A 20798-nucleotide genomic window follows, 5' to 3' on the forward strand; every position below is an offset into this window, starting at 1 on the left:
GACTCAGCTAATCCCTGGCCCTCCTACTCTTCCTACGCTGCTGTAAACGCTTGGCCCTGCGTCTTTCTCGGGGGGGGGGCACTAGCCATGAGTCATCTTTGCTAGACTGTATCTGCTGCAGCTGCTCGAGCTCCGTCCCAGCCTGGCTCCCAGCCTGGCTACTCCCAGGCTGCTCCTGTCGGCCTTCAGATGGAGACGGAGGCCTTGCCAGAGGGGAGGGTCCTGGAGAGGGAGGCCTTGCCAGTTCCTCCCCATCATCCTCAGAGTCTCTTCCTTGGGTAGGACAGGCTCGGGGGTCGGGGCCACAACACTATCAGAAATCTCTCTAGGTCTTAAATCTTTGGTTAAATGCATTTGCCCTTTTTTCTCCATTTCAGAAACCGAAATGAAGACCCCCGAGTCAAAAGGATCTGCTTTGCAAGAACTTCTCCCCCAGCTTGATGTCCCCGAGAAGCAGTGCAAGGACGTCACGGCCACGTTCCGGGATGGCAAGAGCCCTCCTCTTAAGCAGAGCGCCATCAGCTTGGATGCCTTTGATTGCGAAGCTGTGGATGACATTGAAGACTTGAGACAAAGGATCAGGGATCTGAAGGCCGTAGTGGAGAAGTATCAGATGCTGCTGGTCCAGTTGGATCTGGTCGAACAGCCTGCTCCCAGTGACCCTCTGGATCACGTTCAGAGCGGCGGGGAGAGTCCTTCTCCCGCAGGGTTCAAGGAAAGCGACCCTGAGTGGACCAGCTTCTCCAACGAAACGCAGCGGAAGGAAGGCCTGGAGGAGGAGGAGGAGGAGGATGCTGGATCTGGACCCTCAAATGACCAAACCCTGCAGAAGCTCAAAGAGTTGTTGTCGGAAAATGAGGCTGAACTCGAGAGAGAGCAGATGGCCAACATGAAGCTGGTTGATGAGGTCCATCGTCTGCACGACAAGCTGAAAAGCCTGAGCCAGGCCGGGTGAGTAGCCCCCGGCTCACCCTTGGAGAAAGGGTTGTGGTTGGTTGAGTGTGCCAACAAAACCAAACCATGGTTATAATACAGGTAGTCGTCCACTCTTCCACTAAGTCTAAGTGTTATTGCTATCTATCATCTACCTATGTATCTACCTATCCATCTATCCGTCTACCTATCCATCTATCTACCTATCAGTCTATCCATCTACCTATCCATCTATCTACCTATCACTCTACCTATCCATCCATCTTTCAATCTACCTATCAGTCTATCCATCTACCTATCCATCTATCTACCTATCTACCTATCAGTCTACCTATCCATCCATCAGTCTACCTATCCATCCATCAATCTACCTATCAATCTATCCATCTATCTTCCTAACAATCCACCTATCAATCTTAGCTATCTACCTATCAATCTGCCTATCTACCTATTACTCTACCTATCCATCCATCAATCTACCTATCAGTCTATCCATCTACCTATCCATCTATCTACCTATTTACCTATCAATCCATCTATCAATCTACCTATCAATCTATCCATCTATCTATCCATCTATCTACCTATTTACCTATCAATCCATCTATCAATCTACCTATCAATCTATCCATCTATCAATCCACCTATTAATCTTAGCTATCTACCTATCAATCTACCTACCTATCAATCTATCTACCTGCCTATCAGTTTATCTATCCATCTATCTATCAGTCTATCAATCTATCCATCTACCTATCAATCAATCTACCTACCTATCAATCTGTACACCTATCAATCTACCTATCAATCTACTTATCTATCTACCTATCTAAATATCATTTACCTACCTATCTACCTACCTATCAATCTACCTACCTACCTACCTACCTACCTATATCTATCATCTCTGTCTATCTAACCATAATCCTTCCAATTCTGTTTATTCTAATTGTCTGTTCTTATGCCAGTCTGAAGACTCAGAAACTCTGTATTTTAGGGAATGGCAGAGAAACACCTCTTCCAACCATCTTACCTGTCCAGTTTATTCCCCTGTTGGGCTTTTTATTTTTAAAAAAATGCAGCATCCTCCCCTTGGGGGAAAATCAGCTTTTGATTTGCACTTGTCACAGCCCATGATAGGAAGGGGAAAAAAATAACTGCAACACCCCCCACACACACACACACACACACCGCACCCCACCCGAAAGGAATGGAAAAAATCCATCCCGAAGCCCAGCGTGAAACCTGTCCTCAATTTTTATTTTCTACGTTAAAGCTGCATTTGGTTAGATCCCGGTTAGCCCAGCTGAATCAGAGAAGTGAAAATGGGTTTGCAAACACCCAAATATCATTCTCCATAGCCGGTGCTGAGCTGCCTCATCTCTCGTTGAGAGATACAGGAAGAAGAAGAAAAAAAAAAGAATTATCAATCAAAGGATTGGCAGGATCGAATGAAGGATTTATATAGTTTCGTCTAGATTTGCGCAGAGTGTTAAAACAGGGGTTGGTCCAACCTTGCCAACTTTGCAACACTTTGTGGACTTCGGTTCCCAGAATTCCCCAGCCGGCAGAGCGGAATTCTGGGAGTTGAAATCCACAGGCCTTGGTGGAGCAGTGGGCTAATGCCTCCTTAAGTAACACCAGCTGCCTGCAATTAGTGCAGGTTCGAGTCCCACCAGGCTCAAGGTTGACTCAGCCTTCCATCCTTCTGAGGTAGGTAAAATGAGGACCCAGATTGTTGGGGGCAATTAAGCTGACTTTGTAATAATGCCGCTTGGGGTGTGTGTGAAAGCCCTAATAAGCAGGCATATACATCGAATGAAGGCTACTGCTAAGCTTGTAAGCCGCCCTGAGTCTTCGGAGAAGGGCGGGATATAAATGGAATTAAAAAAAATAATGAAAAAAATAAAGTCGACAAGGTTGGATACCCCTGATCTAAAACATCATCCCCCTGGTTAAAACTCTTTTGGTAATTCTGGAAAGGGGTGAAATCTGAATTTTCGTTTCCCTATCAAGCACCTTGGGGAAAAACAAAAGGGGCGGGTGGGTTTTAAGGGATTATTGTGGTTTTTTTTTCTTGTTAAATACAGGCAGTCCTTGACTTACGGCCACAGTTGCAAAGGGAAACATTTGTTAAGTGAATTTTGTCCCATTTTGCAAACCTTTCTTTTTGCCACCACGGTTAAGGGAATCCCCGCAGCTGTTAAGTTAGCAACCCGGTTGTTAAGTAAACCTGGATTCCCCGTTGACTTTGCAAAAGGGGGTGCCCGTGACCCTGGGGACCCCGTGCAACCGTCATAAGTACGAGACAGTTGCCAAGCGTCCGAATTTTCATCCCGTGACCCACGGGGAGGCTGCGAGGGCGCTGTGGAAAAAAACGGTCACAAGTCACCTTTTCCAGCGCCGTTGTAAAGTCATCCAACGGTCACTAAACGAAGTGTCGTAAATCGAGGACTTCTCTGTATTCGTTTTTTATTTTTATTTTTTTTGTAAGCCGCCCGGAGCCTCTTAAGAGTGAGCGGGTGGCCCTATAAATTTTCTCAACCAAATAAAGGAGAGTTTCAGAAAGCTTGGCTGGAGCTGCTGCTTCCGTTTCGTAGGCGAGCTTCCTCCATCTGCCCGTTGCTTCCCGAGCAGTCCCGTCAACAGCCGGAAGTCCACCAGAGCCACAACATTTGTGCTACTTACCGACAACACCTGTCCAACTTGATCCGAGCGTTCGAAGATCTGCTGCGGGACAGCGAAGTGGATTACTACGTGGCCGAGAGCTTCCGGGAGCAGCTCAACCAGAGCGCCCAGCTGTTTGAGAGGCTGGAGCACCAATGTCTCTATGGTGGGTTGCGGTCATCTTCTTGAGAACTTCAGTGGTGGTGGTGGTGGTGTCCATCTTCTGAGTGTCCCGCCAGGCTTCACCCCCGTCCCATCATGACTTTGGGTTTTGTGGACCAAAAAAAGAAAGAAAGGAAAAAAGACAGTGGGTCATTTTAGGCCTCCACGCCCAACCCTGAGCTTCTACCTTCCCCAGCACCGTGCCGATTAGAGACATGGGACTACAGTTCCCATCACCCCTAGTCAGCTGGCCAGGGTCAGTCTGCTCGGGGAGGGTGAGAAGACCCTTCGGAGTGGGCCCAGGTTTGGGAACATCTGCCCTGCCTGTTCAAACTTACTTTACTGATTTATGCAATCCCTAAATCTGGGGTCTTCCAGCTTGGCAACTTTTAAGACTTGTGGACTTCGACTCCCAGAAAGAGCCATTAGGAAACAGCCCAACCAAAGAATCTCTAAGGCTGCCCCCACCCATCCACCCAGACAGGCAAGACCCCAGAATATAAAATGACAGCAAACAGCACTCCTTACTACTATAGCACTGATGATGTTACCTAGTTAGGGTCATGAAACGTCTGCAAGAAAACAACCAAGCTCAGAGAGCACCAAGGACCCCACAGTCGTCGTCGTCGTCCTTCTCCTCCTCCTCCTCCTCCTCCTCCTCCTCCTCCTCCTCCTCCTCCTCCTCCTCCCTTCTAGCACTGATGATTTTACCTAGTTGGGTAAGCTCAGAGAGCACCAAGGACCCCACAGTCCTCCTCCTCCTCCTTCTCCTAACCCCACCTCCCTTCTAGCACTGATGGTATTACCTAGTTCGGGTCATTTATTTATTTTATTTTTATTTAATTCCATTTATATCCCGCCCTTCTCCGAAGACTCAGGGCGGCTTACAAGCTTAGCAGTAGCCTTCATTCTATGTCTATGCCTGCTTATTAGGGCTTTCACAAACACCCCAAGCGGCATTATTACAAAGTCAGCTTAATTGCCCCCAACAATCTGGGTCCTCATTTTACCTACCTCGGAAGGATGGAAGGCTGAGTCAACCTTGAGCCTGGTGGGACGCGAACCTGCGCTAATTGCAGGCAGCTGGTGTTACTTATTGAGGCACTAGCCCACTGCTCCACCAAGGCTCATGAACCGTCTGCAAGAAAACAACCAAGCTCAGAGACCACCAAGGACCCCATAGTCCTCCTCCTCCTCCTCCTCCTAACCCCCCCCCCTTTTAGCACTGATGGTATTACCTAGTTCGGGTCATGAACCGTCTGCAAGAAAACAACCAAGCTCAGAGAGCACCAAGGCTTCCTCGTTTCAAACATTCCCACCCCGAGCTACAAATATTCCCCTTCGTTGTAATTTATTTATTCATTTATTTTCCTCTCCCTGGCCTTGTAGGAGAATCAATGGAGGACGACATGACGAAGCTCTGCCACCTTGCCCAGAGGTAGGTCCTAGAATGGCTTTGGGTTCCAGGTCCTTCTGTCAGGACCCTAACCCTATTTTTAAATGCCGAGATGGAATTGTACGCCGAGCAAATATCATCCGCCAGAGCACTCATCCTCCTGCTTTGTATCCCTGGGCATTTTGTGGAGATCTGTGTGCACAACGACAACTTAAGGAAAGACGTCCTGACAGTGAGGACAACCAACCAGTGGAACAGCTTTGCCCCCAGAAATTGTGGGCGCTCCATCACTGGGGATTTTTAAGAGGAGACTGGACATCAACTTGGGCAGGGGGCTGGACTAGAAGACCTCCAGGGTCCCTTCCAGCTTCTATTCTATTCTATTCTATTCTATTCTATTCTATTCTATTCTATTCTATTCTATTCTATTCTATTCTATTCTATTCTATTCTATTCTATTCTATTCTATTCTATTCTATTCTATTCTATTCTATTCCTATAGAGCCATTTATTTTGTTTTGGGGGGGCAGGGCCCCCCGGCTCAGTCCTTCCCTTGTCCACCTTCTCTTGACGGTACATCACAGTTCAAACAGAACGTCCAAGCAAAATGCAGGCAATCCTTGACTTACACTCATTAAGTGCCCGTTTGAAGTGACAACGGCGCCGGGAAAAAGGCACTTACGACCCGTTTTTCACACTTACGACCGTTGCAGCATCCTCCACGGCCACCGGATCAAAATTGGCGAGTGGCTCGGGTTTACGGCGTGTCGGTTCCACGCGGTTTCCCCTTTTTGCGGCCTTTTGACCAGCAAAGCCATTGGGGAGGCCAGATTCTCCTGACAAACCGGGTTACTAATTTGACGAGTCTCAGCAACGGTGGCACGGAAAGGACGCCAAATGGGGCAAAAGCTCGACAAAGCTTAACAGGTGTCTCGCCGAGCCACGGAAATTTGGTGATCAACCGTAGTCGTACGCGGAGGACTGCCCGTATTTAAACCTGACCCGTTTTCTTTCCCTGCAGCTTGCATGACTTTGAGCTGTCCCAACACCGGCCTTCTTCAGAAGCGCCCACGCCTGGAGAAGAAGAAGCGGAGAGCGGGAAGGGGAATCCGCCTGCCACCCCAACCAAGTTTCCACCAGGTAAACATTGGTCTGTCTGGCCGACGCTCAGGGAAGGCTGAAGGAGCGACAGTCTTGCCGAGTCAGAGTAACAGAGTTAGAGGGGCCCTTTGGAGGTCTTCTAGTCCAACCCTCTGCTCAAGCCAGCAGGCTGGACTTGGAGGCGAATCTTTCCGCCTTCAAATACGGGAGGGAAGGAGTTTTCGAAAGGACAGGATGCACGCATGGAGGATCGAGTCTATTGATAGCTTCAAGTCTTGATGCCTCTTAAGATATCTCCTCCAGCTTCAAGCGAATTGCTACTAATGTCATCTGCTGGGTGAGATGACCACCCCCAGGGCAGATTTATGAATTTATGGAGTGACACAGAGGGTTAGGTTAAATCCTTCTTCTTATGGGTTCTTACATGGCCTCCAAAGGCGGTTTCAGCTTTCCTTCGACTCTTGAAGCAGTAGCAATAGCCCTTAGACTTATACACCGCTTCACAGTGCTTTACAGCCCTCTCTAAGCGGTTTACAGGGTCAGCATCTTGCCCCCTCCCCGCAGAAATCTGGGTCCTCGTTCTACCCACCTCGGAAGGATGGATGGATAGAGCATATAGAGATAGCTAGATATTGACAGATAGATATAGATACAGCAATAGCACGTAAGACTTATATACTGCTTCACAGCGCTTTACAGCCCTCTCCGTGCAATTTACCCTCAACAATCTTGGTCCTCATTTTACCAACCTCGGAAGGATGGAAAGCTGAGTCAACCTTGAGCCGGTCAGGATCGAACTGCTGGCAATGGGCAGAGTTAGCCTGCAATACTGCATTCTCACCACTGTGCCACCACAGCAGATAGATAGATAGATAGATAGATAGATAGATAGATAGATAGATAGATAGATAGATAGATAGATAGATAGATAGACGGACAGACGGACAGACGGACACACAGACAGACACAGACAGATAGAGACACTGTAGATAAATTAGATAGATAGACAGACAGACAGATAGACAGACAGACAGACATAAATAGACAGATAGCAATAGCACTTAAGACTTATATACTGCTTTACAGCCCTCTCTAAGCAGTCTACAGAGTCAGCCTCTTGCCCCCCCAACAGTCTGGGTCCCCATTTTACCGACCCCAGAAGGATGGAAGGCTGAGTCAGCCTTCCGAGATCCTTACATGGCCTCCAAAGGCTGTTTCAGCTTTGCGTTGACTCTTGAAAGCTCAGAAGCTTACTCCACCAGCGGTTTCCTCTTCCTCTGTGATTTGTGAGTTTCTTTTTAACCAACAACTGCTCTTAAAAAAAAAGATGCCCCTAAACTGCCTTGCCCAATAATTAGCAGGCGAGGATTAAATTCTAGGCTGCCCAACTTCAGAGACACCGGTGTCGGCTTTCCGACGTTGCATAATTGATGGAGCACGCTGACCCGGCAACGCACACCTCCGTTGCCTCCAGGTTGCAGTCTGCAGGCTGACAACCGGACAGCGCCGAAAGGAGTTTGGGAAGTTTGGGAGGAGGGTGGGCCAGCAGAACGATGAGAGCCGGCTTCGTCCCAGTGAAGGCAACGCTAGCGGAGACAAAGCAGAAATGCAAAGCCGGTGGGGGACGGTCCGTTGCTCCGCACATTGCGCCCTCCAAGGTACAAGAGCACAACCGGGCAGAAGCACCGGCCTCCTGGGTGCTTCCGTTGTAGGTGACGCGAGGATCCGAGTCACGGTCGCTTTGCGGAATGGTTTTTCCTAGATGGGGTCAGCTGAAAGCCGAGCCTGTATGGCAGGGGTGTCAAACTCAATTTCATTGAGGGCCGCATCAGCATTGCGGTTGCCCTCAGGGGGCCGGGCGGGTATGGCCAGGGTGGGCGTGGCTAAAGTGCATATGGCCTACTGGGTGGGCGTGGCCAGCTCTACATCGTTCGCATCAAGGGTGCCTATGGGGGCCTGGGCAGGAGTGGGACAGATCTGGGGGTCTCTGGCAGAAGGAGGGTCTCTGGGCCAGGGCCAAGGCAGTGGGGGCCGTTCCCTCACTGTTTGCAGGATGGCTTCGCGGGCTGCATGAAACCACTTCGCGGGCCGGATCTGGCCCCCGGGCCTTGTGTTTAACATGTCTGGTATAGGGTTTCCTGCCTGAGCAGGGGGTTGGACTAGAAGACCTCCAAGGTCCCTTCCAACTCTGTTATTCTGTTAATTCATGTGTTTGACATGTCTGCTGTATGGCAAAGCGATGTGCCTGAAACAGGAAGAGCGTCTTTTAGGTGGCACTGGATACTGGGTGTGTCTGGATTTCCCAGTGAAACGTGCTTAGGAAAATAAGTAAGAGTTGGAGAGCGATATTTTTGGGGTGGGTCTAGGAGAGCTGGGGGGGGGGAGGGCCTGCTTTTGAAGGACAGATCCTGGAAGGAGAAAAGGAGGTGAAGGAACAGGGGGGTGCCAAAGGGAAGGATTTCCTGGGGTGAATTGGGCTATTCTGATCGGGGCACATTTCTTTGAATTACCCAGATGGAGAAAAGGTGGCTTTTTTCGTACACAGTTGTGCCCACCAATGTTTGAATGTAGATGGTTTTTGAGGCGCGGGGGGGGGTACCCCACAATTCAGGCGTTAGTTAAGTAGCTAAGCTGGGAAGCTAACTTTGTCACGTGAAGTTTCCTCCGTGGGGGAATTTGAATAGCAACTAATGCTGATCACGTCAGTTGCCTGTCACCCTTCCTACAGTCATCTCGTTCTGGACTGCCGTCTGTCTGAGACGGTATAGGTCAGGGGTAGGCCACCTTGGCTCTTTTATGACTCGTGGTCTTCAACTCCCAGAATTCCTCAGCCAGGATGGGGCAACGATGGCCCCTTCATGACTCGTGGACTTCAACTCCCAGAATTCCTGAGCCAGCATGGAGGAAACTTTGGCCCCTTCATGACTCGCAGACTTCAACTCCCAGAATTCCTGAGCCAGCATGGGGGGAACTATGGCCCCTTCATGACTCGTGAACTTCAACTCCCAGAATTCCTCAGCCAGCATGGGGGAACTATGGCCCCCTCATGACTCGTGGACTTCAACTCCCAGAATTCCTGAGCCAGCATGGGGGAACTATGGCCCCTTCATGACTTGTGGACTTCAACTCCCAGAATTCCTGAGCCAGCATGGGGGGAACTATGGCCCCTTCATGACTCGTGAACTTCAACTCCCAGAATTCCTCAGCCAGCATGGCTCAGCTTGGAAACCTCTCCCTTTCCCCTCAGCGTGGCTGGCTCAGGAATTCTGGGAGTTGAAGTCGTCGAGTCATAAAAGAGCCAAGGTTGCCTATCCCTGGTGTAGGGTCTTCTGCTTGGGGGGGGGCTGGACTAGAGGACCTCCAAGGTCCTTTTGAACTCTGTCCTTCTGTTCTAAGTACTCTGTCTCTTAATCCAGTGTTAGTTTCTTTCTTTTACCCGCCACTTCAAAGAGTCTTTTAAGTGGCTACATTCCTTTATTTACTAACTAGTCTTCCAGATAGCTGCAGTCCAGCAAAGCTCCAGGCACTTAGCTTCCTCCCGTCCACCTCCTGCTGTCCATCTTCATTAGTTTTTTAAGCTGTTCCCCTCCTCCTGAAGACCTTTTAGGAGGGCGAGATGAAGTTGGGCCTGTGCAGGACGTATTGAAGGGACATCAGGGGCGTCCCACACGGCCTTGGGGGTGGCGTTGGGGGGGGTTGGAGCTAATTTTGAAGGTTTCTTCCCAATATCTGGAGGACCCATCACTGAGCACGGAGGATTTGCAGCATCCTTAAGCCAACATGGCTTCCCTGCTCCCTCCCAACCTAAGCTGATTAGGTCCGATCTCTGGACTTTCTTCAGAGCTGTTGATGGAACATCTCCAAGAGATACGCTTGCTGAGGCATCGGCTAGAAGAATCCATAAAAACTAACGAGCATCTGAGGAGGCAGCTGGAGCAACAGGTCCCAGCTCCTGGCCCAGACCAAGGTAAGATGCTGGGGTATGCAAGTCCTCAGAGACCCAGCAGCTCTGCTCCAGTGGCAGGGTGTCGCTCACACTTTTACATTTGGGTTGCTGCCCACCACCCCGCACAAGTCACCCAGAGGGCACCAGATGCAGAGACATCATCGAGGCACTGATGATCATCCTTGGTCACCACGCAGCACTGGCGATGTTACCTGGTTGGGTCATGAAATGTCTGCAAGAAAACCACTAAGCTCAGAGAACACCAAGGACCTTGCAGTCCTCCTCCTCCTCCTCTTCCTACTACTCTCTGCAAACCCACCTCTTTCTAGCACTGATGATGTTACCTAGTTGGGTCATGAAACGTCTGCAAGAAAACCATCAATCTCAGAGAGCACCAAGGATCCCACGGTCTTCCTCCTCCTCCTCCTCCTCCTCCTCCTCCTCCTCCTCCTTCTCCTTCTCCTTCTCCTCCTCCTCCTCCTTCCTGCAAATCCCCCTTCCTTTTAGCACTGATGATGTTACCTAGTAGGGTCACGAAATGTCTGCAAGAACACCACCAAGCTCAGAGAACACCAAGGACCTCGCACTTCTCCTCTTCCTCCTCCTCCTCCTCCTCTTCTTCCTCCTCCTCCTCCTCCTCCCTGCAAACCCCTCTTCCTTTTAGCACTGATGATGTCACGACATGTCTGCAAGAACACCGCCAAGCTCAGGCAACACCAAGGTCCCCCACCCCACCCCGGTTCAACCCTTTTCTATCACAGCAGATATACCAACCCGGGACGCAGATGACCCGTCCCTCTGTGTTGTGTTGTGGGCTGGAGCGGCTCCCCTCCAAAAAAGAGCCCATTTTGCTTTGCACAACCGCCCTCGTCCTTTGGCAAAAGCCGGCTCCAAGCGCCAGGATCCTCTCCCTGCCAAGCTGTATCGACCGGCTTCTGTTGAGGCAGCTGGAATCCTGGATCAGCAGGAGAGCTCAAACACCAGCCAGCCAACCCTGACGTTCCCCCTTCAAAAAATAAAATCAAATAAAATCAAAACCTGCGGCAATTTACTAGGGTGTTGTAAATGACAGCAAAGCTGTCTGTTTACAATCTCTGGCTGGTCGCCCAGACTAAATAGAAAAACCACCATTATCAGGAAAAGATAATAGCCAGCTTGGCTGATATTAGCCCAGGATCCAAACTCCATTTGGGATGACTTGCTAAAAAGTCCAGCTGGATTCCTCCCCCCCCCCCACCCCGGTACCCACAATAACCTTCAGAATATTATATTGGGGATAACTATCTTTTCATCTCTTCTTCTTCTTCTTCTTCTTCTTCTTCTTCTTCTTCTTCTTCTTCTTCTTCTTCTTCTTCCTTCTTCTTTTTCTTCTTCTTCTTCTTCCTCCTCCTCCTCCTCCTCCTCCTCCTTCTTCTTCTTCTTCCTTCTTCTTTCTTCTTCTTCTTCTTCTTCTTCTTCTTCTTCTTCTTCTTCTTCTTCTTCTTCTTCTTCTTCCTCCTCCTCCTCCTCCTCCTCCTTCTTCTTCTTCTTCTTCCTTCTTCTTTCTTCTTCTTCTTCTTCTTCTTCTTCTTCTTCTTCTTCTTCTTCTTCTTCTTCTTCTTCTTCTTCTTCCTCCTCCTCCTCCTCCTCCTCCTCCTCCTCCTCCTCCTCCTCCTCCTCCTTCTTCTTCTTCTTCTTCTTCTTCTTCTTCTTCTCCTCCTCCTCCTCCTCCTTCTCCTCCTTCTCCTTCTCCTCCTTCTCCTCCTCCTCCTCCCCCCACCCTGCTTTGTTTAAATTGTTCTCGTCCGGGGAAGTAGTCTTAATCTTTACTGATCCAAAGACGACTCCTAAATCACGTTTACGTATATATTTATAGACTTGGCCAACGTTGCTATCCGGGGATCGGAGCAACTTAATTCCCTGACTTCGGAAATTCATTTCCTGAGGCAGCAGAACCAGACTTTGAACGCCATGCTGGAGAAAGGATCCCGAGGTGAGATAATGGGGGGGGAGTGGGGGGGAATGCAAAGAGGCTTGATCATTTTCAGTTGGAAAGCAGTAAATCACAGCACCGTGATTTTTTTTTTGCTCCCCTTCCATTCTTGGCCTTGTCTTCTCAAGAAGATGCTTTATCTATGGAGATTCTCAGTCGTCGGCGTGTCCCAAAGGTGCTTTTTCAACAGGCAGCTGGACTTCCTTTGTTTTTCCCTGAAGAGGTTTCGCCTCTCACCCAAGAAGCTTCTTCAGTTCTTCAGAAGGCAACTGGGCTCTGCTTTTCCTCGAAGACGTTTCGCTTCTCGCCCAAGAAGCTTCTTCAGTTCTTCAGAAGCCAACTGGACTCTTGTTTTTCTTTGAAGACCTTTTGCTTCTCGCCCAAGAAGCTTCTTCAGTTCTTCAGAAGCCAACTGGACTCTTGTTTTTCTTTGAAGACCTTTTGCTTCTCATCCAAGAAGCTTCTTCAGTTCTTCAGAAGCCAACTGGACTCTTGTTTTTCTTTGAAGACCTTTTGCTTCTCATCCAAGAAGCTTCTTCAGTTCTTAAGAAGGCAACTGGACTCTTGTTTTTCTTTGAAGACCTTTTGCTTCTCACCCAAGAAGCTTCTTCAGTTCTTCAGAAGACAAATGGACTTTGTTTTTCCTTGAAGGCATTTCGCTTCTCATCCAAGAAGCTTCTTCAGTTCTTCAGAAGCCAACTGGACTGTCTTTGTTTTTCCCTGAAGAGCTTTCGCCTCTCACCCAAGAAGCTTCTTCAGTTCTTCAGAAGGCAACTGGGCTCTGCTTTTCCTCGAAGACGTTTCGCTTCTCGCCCAAGAAGCTTCTTCAGTTCTTCAGAAGACAAATGGACTTTGTTTTTCCTTGAAGACATTTCGCTTCTCATCCAAGAAGCTTCTTCAGTTCTTCAGAAGGCAACTGGGCTCTGCTTTTCCTCGAAGACATTTCGCTTCTCGCCCAAGAAGCTTCTTCAGTTCTTCAGAAGCCAACTGGACTCTTGTTTTTCTTTGAAGACCTTTTGCTTCTCACCCAAGAAGCTTCTTCAGTTCTTCAGAAGACAAATGGACTTTGTTTTTCCTTGAAGACATTTCGCTTCTCATCCAAGAAGCTTCTTCAGTTCTTCAGAAGGCAACTGGACTGTCTTTGTTTTTCCCTGAAGAGCTTTCGCCTCTCACCCAAGAAGCTTCTTCAGTTCTTCAGAAGGCAACTGGGCTCTGCTTTTCCTCGAAGACGTTTCGCTTCTCGCCCAAGAAGCTTCTTCAGTTCTTCAGAAGACAAATGGACTTTGTTTTTCCTTGAAGACATTTCGCTTCTCATCCAAGAAGCTTCTTCAGTTCTTCAGAAGGCAACTGGGCTCTGCTTTTCCTCGAAGACGTTTCGCCTCTCACCCAAGAAGCTTCTTCAGTTCTTCAGAAGCCAACTGGACTCTTGTTTTTCCTCGAAGACGTTTCGCTTCTCGCCCAAGAAGCTTCTTCAGTTCTTCAGAAGGCAACTGGAACTTTTGTCTGTTTTTCCTTAAAGAGGTTTCTCCAGTTCCTTCGGCAGCATCCTCAAGGAAAAACAAAAGTCCAGTTTACCTTTCGAAAAAGCACCTTTTGGACAAGTTGCTTTACCAGCGTCCGTCTGGAATCGGAGCAAAGACGCGGCTGACAGACCGGTGCCCATTCTAGAAGAAAATTCCCTGCATTGTTCTTTTTGTGCCTTGCAACATTTTGTGCCATAAACTGGAGCAGATTCACAATCGGCTCTTGCAAAACCCGAGGCTGAATCGTGAGTTATACGGGAGAAATAAACCTCTTTTTCTTTTTTTTTCTTTTTCCTGCTCATCACCCTCTGAGCTATTTCAGGAGTTACATTTTTATCCTTTTGTGCAAGTTGTCTTTTTTTTTTTTTTAGCCGCGCCACCAACGAAAATTGGAAACGCTAAAGTCTTCAATTGACAGATCGGCTTCTATTTCGGGTGGCAGCTCTGCATCTCGCATTTAAAAACAATTCTCCAATTCCTTAGAGCGGCACAGGTGGTCCTCGGCTTACGGCAAACGGAGCCCAAAATTTCTGCCCCTAAGCCAGACAGTCGCTAAGTGAGTTTTGCCCCATTTCCTGCCACAGTGATTAAGTGGATCACTTGCGGTTGTTAAATTAGTGGCTAAGTGGAGCTGGCTTCTCCGTGGACTTTGTTTGTCGGAAGGTCGCAAAAGGGGAGGGCTTCCCTGTGACTCACAGGGCTTAGTGCCATCTTGCTTGCATTTTGCTTGCCATCCTCCCCAATGGATTTCCACCCTGGATGGCCAGCCTCAATTCCCGTTTGTCATTTTATCCCGTGGGGTTTTTATCACCTTGAATAATAAGAGTTTGGGCGGTAGAGAAACACTGTAAGAAATGACCCACAATGACACGAAGCAAATTGTGGCCCTTCAGAAGGACTGGAAGAACAGGGTATTGATTTAATAAAGTGGCCTCAAGTGCAAATACAATTGGAGATGTGAGTTGGCTAGAAAAGAGCTTATAAGCTGGAAATATTTTTTTATTAGGCGGAATATTAGAAAAATACGATGAAGTATCGCACGTATTAACAGCAGTAAGAATTGTATTTGCTTAGCGCGGGAAAAATGAAGAAGAGATGATCAAGAGATGATCACTGGACGATGTAGAAATGGACAGATCGATACTGAAGGATAAAGAAAAAGAAGACACATAGAATAATTTTAAAATACGGGACGTAGTTTATCGTTGGCCGGAAAAAAAGGGGGTAGAGATTAGGAATGTGTGATGAAGTAAAAAAAATGGACCCAGACAACAGGTTGTTTACTAAGCACTTACGATCTGCAAAAATAGAAAATTAATAAAATGATTATGTATCAGAAGGACTTGAGGCTCACCTTGCGGAGAAGCAGAAAGAAAGCGAAGCCTTGCGAGAATCCTTGGCCCAGAAGAACCTGGCCGTTGAGCGTCTTCAGAAGGACCAGGAACATCTCAGAAAGGAGAACGAGAAGCTCCGGGAACAAGTGGGGAAAGGAGAGGTCGAAAACGAGGGTCTGACCCACGAAATTTACAACGTCAGGAATGAACTGAACAGGTGATTCTCCAATCCACGGTGGGAAAACCAGAGAGAACTCCCCACGGTGCAAAATGGGGAAGGCGAGCCAGTTGTTTCCCAGAAGAGCATCTGGAGAGTCTCAACCATCCAGCGTCGGTGCTGTTCAAAAAAGGCGACTGGACTTTCTTTGGTTTTGGTCCTCGAAAAGATTTCACTTCTCACCCAAGAAGAACCGAAGAAGCTGCTTGGGTGAGAAGTGAGATGTTTTCAAGGAAACGTCTACGGAGATTCTCGGCCATCCACGTTCAGGGTTGCCCTGAAGGTGCTTCTTTTCCACGAGGCAACTGGACTTCCTTGTTTTTCATCGGAAGACCTTTCGCTTCTCATCCAAGAAGCTTCTTCAGCTTTGACCGGATGGTGGGCAATGGAAGGATTTATATTCCTTGCAGACCGCTGGTCATTTGCACTCTTTCTGAGAGCTGTCGAGGCCACTTGGAGCTCCTCAAACCTTCCATTCCCCACCATCCAGTCACAGCTGAAGAAGCTTCTTGGAGGAGAAGCGAAACGTCCTCAGAGAACGTCCTCAGGGGCCTCTTGAAAAAGCACCTTTGGGGTTTTCGAGGAAAAGAAGAACCCCAAGAAAGTCCAGTTGCCTTTTTGAGCAGCACCTTTGAATTGTTTTCCAGAGGTTGCTAAAGAAAAACTCTCCACGTTGTTCCCCCCTGGGTGGGCGGACGGTCACAGATTCTTCTCCCCTGGGTTGAATTTTATGCAGAAGCGTGAGAACTAGACTTAGAATGCAGTTGGCCTTCTGGACTTTGCATAGACTTGAAGACCAAATTAGAGGAACGACCCCCAGCATCCACTTCCTTTATGGAAAGTCAGGATTCAGGAGGAAGGTTTGAAGGGGACTTGACAACCCAACATGGTTGTTGGCACGATCAGATCACCCTTCGTGATGCAGAATTGTAATTCCACGCTGACTGGTTTTGCTTGGGATGCCCCAGGTTGCAGATGGAGCTGGCCACCAAACAGCGTCAGCTGTCGGAGAGCGACAAATTGTTGTGTTCCTTGCGAGTGGAGCTCAAGGTCTACGAAAAGCTGGACGAAGCTCTCCGGAATGAAAAAGGTAAAGGAACCGGGTACAAATGGTTCAAATATAAGGGAACTGGAGGCTAAAACATATAAAGAACGGTTGCTGGAATTGGGTATGTCTAGTCTAGTGAAGAGAAGGACCAGGGGGGACAGGATAGCAGTCTTCCGATCTCTCAGGGGCTGCCCCCAAAGAAGAGGGAGTCAAGCTATCCTCCAAAGCACCTGAGGGCAGGACAAGAAGCAACGGATGGAAACTCATGAAGGAGAGAAGCAACCAAGAACTTAGAAGAAATTTCCCGACAGTGAGAACAATTAACCAGTGGAACAACCTACCTCCAGAAGTTGTGAATTTTCCAACACTGGAAGTTTTTAAGAAGAGATTGGACAATCATTTGTCTGAAATTGTACAGGGTTTCCTGCCTGGGTAGGGGGTTGGACTAGAAGACCTCCAAGGTCCCTTTCAACTATTCTGTTCTGTTCTATTATTGTTTATATTTCTATTCTGTCCTGTCCTGTTCTATTATTAATTCTATTCTATTCTATTCTGTTCTGTTTTTAATTCTATTCTATTCTATTCTATTCTATTCTATTCTATTCTATTCTATTCTATTCTATTCTATTCTATTCTATTCTATTCTATTCTATTCTATTCTATTCTATTCTATTCTATTCTATTCTATTCTATTCTATTCTATTCTATTCCTCCACTCCATTATTCTATTCTATTCTATTCTGTTCTGTTCTATTCTATTCTATTCTATTCTATTCTATTCTATTCTATTCTATTCTATTCTATTCTATTCTATTCTATTCTATTCTATTCTATTCTATTCTATTCTATTCTATTCCTCCACTGCATTATTCTATTCTATTCTATTCTGTTCTATTCTATTCTATTCTATTCTATTCTATTCTATTCTATTCTATTCTATTCTATTCTATTCTATTCTATTCTATTCTATTCTATTCTATTCTATTCTATTCTATTCTATTCTATTCTATAATTCTATTCTATTCTATTCTATTCTATAATTCTATTCTATGCCATAATTCTATTCTATTCTAATTCTATTCCATCCCATAATTCTATTCTATTCTATTCTATTCTATTCTATTCTATTCTATTCTATTCTATTCTATTCTATTCTATTCTATTCTATTCTATTCTATTCTATTCTATTCTATTCTATTCTATTCTATTCTATTCTATTCTATTCTATTCTATTCTATTCTATTCTATTGCCAAGTGCCTGAATTTTGATTGTGGGGATGCTCCGGTGGTCATAAATGTGAAAAACTGGTCATTAGCCAGCTTTTTTCCAGTTTCGTTGTAACTTTGAATGGTCCTTAAACAAACTGGTAAGATTACCTGAACTCTGAGGCCTGCAACTTTCCATGCATCTTCTGTCGTTCCACGTTCTGCATATCTCTGGTGAGATTTTTGCTAGCTTTTGAAAACTTGCCAGATTGCGCCTGATTTTCTTTTAATGGGGGTAGGGCCACCGGAGCCCATCTTGGTGGACCCTGGCATAAAGATTGCCCTTTGCAGGTTGAAATGTTTTTTGAGTTCCTTGATTTGGGCGATCAGATATGCAGGTTTCAAGCAGAGAAGCTGCCTTTGTTTTTTTTTTATCCTCTGTTCACACCCTCCTCTTCCGCGCCTCGTAATTAGGACACTTTCTTACCGTTATTTAATCTTGAGCAAGCTCATCTTCTCTTCTCAACCAGGTTTTTCAAACGTCCTTCAGAATTTATCAATCTTCTTCACTCCAGTCCTTTAATATACGTAATTTTTTGCCCTGGGTATGCAACATTAGCTTTTATAGTCAAAGTGAAAAATAATTTTTGGCTCTTATTAAATCTTCGGAGAGTGAAAGCAATTACTAGAGAGGGTTATACGTGCATACATGCGGTGGGGGGACTGCGTTTGTGTGCATGCATTTTTTTTTTCTTTGTAAAATCATTATCTACCTACTTTTTGGAGCTGGCTCACATTCTGGATCGTTCAGCATTTTGACCGTCACCATTTTTAATAACAACAACAACAACAATAATTGGAGAAGATAACAAAATACAAAGACCTACAAATAGAAATAGAACGACTGTGGCAAAGGCAAGCAAGGGTGGCACCAATAGTAATAGGTGCCTTGGGTGCCATCCCAAAACAACTGGAGCACCACTTGGACACCATCATCGGCATTGACAAATTCGCCATCAGTCAATTGCAAAAGGCGGCCTTATTGGGAACTGCTTCCATCCTGCGACGATATCTGTAATACCATCAAACATCCACATCTGCCTATCCCAGGTCCTCGGTAAGGACTCGATAGGTAGACAGAAATGTCAAATCCAGTCTGAACATCTGGCTGACTGTGCGATGATCAATAATAATAATGATGATGATGTCATGGTTGAAACCGTTTACAAGAACGTCAAGGCAAGGATTTCTTCCTTAAAGAGCATTATTATTATTATTATTATTTATAATAATAATAAATAATAATAAGAGTTGGAAGGGACCTTTGTAGGACTTCAAATACCTCAAATATTGGAAGGCTGCTATCATGTCACCCCTCGTCCTTCATTAAACTGGACATACCCAATTCCAGCAACCGTTCTTTATAAGTTTTAGCCTCCAGCCCTTTGATAATTGTTCATAATAGTAATGGTTTTCTTTTTTTTCTTAAATCCCCCCCCCCAAAAAAAAAACAACGAACACCCTTTAGATCGTTGCCAGAATGGAGCAGATGAATGCTGGAAAGATCGGAAGCAGCCTCTTGAGTTAGGTGAACTGTTGACTGAAATCCAGTTCTTGAGGAAGCAGCTGGAGCAGAGCCTCAAGTCCAACCAGATGTTGCACGAAAAAGTAGAAGAGCAGCTGCGTCTAGGAAAGGGGGAGAAGAACTACTCGGGGCCAGCTGTGCAGATCAGTTACCTTTTCGGCCACGAGTCCCAACAACTTCAGACTGGGATCAACGGTAGGGAGAAACGGCCTTCAGCCATCAATGAAGGAGAATATTTGTAGCTCAGGGTTGAAATGTTTATGTTTATGTTTATTGGACTTATATACCACCCTTCTCCTGTAGGACTCAGGGCGGTTCACAAGGAATTTAAAATAACAATACAAATTACAAAAGTTAAGAACAATTAAAATAATTAAATTTAGTCCTTGAATAAAATAAAACCCCTGTTAAACTCCAATTAAAACCCAATTAAAATAAAATTACAATTAAAATTCTCAGTCCTGGCCGGAAAGCTCAAAGAGCCAGGTCTTCAGGTCCCGGCAGAATGAACGAAGGTCAGGGGCAGTCCTGAGCTCTATGGGCAGCTGGTTCCAAAGGGCAGGCACACCCACAGAGAAGGCCCTCCCCCTGGGTGTTACCCACCAGCAATCTTTTGCCGGCGGTACCCTGAGAAGGCCCTCCCTGTGGGAGCGCACAGGACGAAAGGAGAGAACCTTGGTGCTCTCCGAACTTGGTTGTTCACATCAAAGCCACCATTACCATGGGTTGGGCAGGAGGCATCACCCATACATCCTTCCTGGAGACCCTGTGAGGTTTGGGGTGGGTGGGGCTCATGAAGTCTGCTCCTGTTTGGGCTGGAGGGTGATTGCCAAGGTGGCCCTTCAGGATTTTGAGAGCGGCTCCCGAGATTGGATTCTTTGGGGAGGAGAGAACTCAGAAACCTCCAGCTCTTTCTGAGACCTCTCTTCCCAATCTCTTCCCAATCCTGAAGCACCAAGGTGGTGGCCGGGAAGCCCAACTTAAAAGCTGAAGAGTTGAACCCGTTTCCTGTAAAATTTTTCTTAACTGAGCAGCTTGTTTAAGACAAGAGTCTTGGCCATGCATTACTTGGCAATGATCAATATGCGCTTTGGAGGGTCCGTGAATGAACCAGTACAATTTATGTTGTGCCCTGGGGGAGCGTTCTCTCTATCCACGCCCCCCCCAATCCCCCACCTCCCCCACTGCTATTAAATCAAAGTTTCCAACCACCTAAAGCTTCAGGGAAGACAGAAGCATCGGCGTGCCATGCAAATTTGAACGGGGAAGGGAACATCTACTGCCACAGGACGTAATGGATGCCCCTTAGCTCAGAAGACTTAGCAAATAAATATCCCCACTTGGACGTCTGACTTCATCCGATACTTTTGACCTTGTCAAGCCATCTTAAAAGATTGCAAAAGTAGGCGTGTGTGTCTCAGAGCCATTAACTCCAAGGGGATTAGGAAATAAAAGAGAAAACTAGGTGAGCCTTTGGTCTCTATAATGGAGTCGTCCAGGGTTGGGCTTCTTGTTCACTTGAAGGCAGAAGAAGAAGAGGTGGACGGAAACTAACCAAGGAGAGAAGCAACCTAGAACTAAGGAGAGAAATTTCCTGACAGTGAGGACAATCAACCAGTGGAACGGAAGTTGCCTCCAGAAAGTGTGGGTGCTCCATCACTGGAGGTTTTTAAGAAGAGACTAGACAATTAGTCAGTGGAACAGCTTG

At 46.8% G+C, this 20798-nt stretch overlaps 1 protein-coding gene across 1 annotated transcript in view; it reads left to right on the top strand.

The window, feature by feature from the left end:
- The window catches only part of CDK5RAP2 (CDK5 regulatory subunit associated protein 2), an 84180-nt gene that overhangs the window by 45695 nt on the left and 17687 nt on the right, over window positions 1-20798 (top strand). Inside the window, exons 23-31 of the mRNA XM_081339486.1 lie at window positions 378-951; window positions 3534-3766; window positions 5152-5200; window positions 6180-6298; window positions 10101-10226; window positions 12061-12177; window positions 15038-15251; window positions 16220-16341; window positions 19034-19285. Of these exons, the coding sequence (XP_081195612.1) occupies window positions 378-951; window positions 3534-3766; window positions 5152-5200; window positions 6180-6298; window positions 10101-10226; window positions 12061-12177; window positions 15038-15251; window positions 16220-16341; window positions 19034-19285 (1806 nt within the window). The remainder of the gene's footprint in view (window positions 1-377; window positions 952-3533; window positions 3767-5151; window positions 5201-6179; window positions 6299-10100; window positions 10227-12060; window positions 12178-15037; window positions 15252-16219; window positions 16342-19033; window positions 19286-20798) is intronic.

The sequence above is a fragment of the Vipera berus genome (assembly GCF_964194415.1).
Source record: "Vipera berus genome assembly, chromosome: 15".
NCBI lineage: Eukaryota > Metazoa > Chordata > Lepidosauria > Squamata > Viperidae > Vipera > Vipera berus.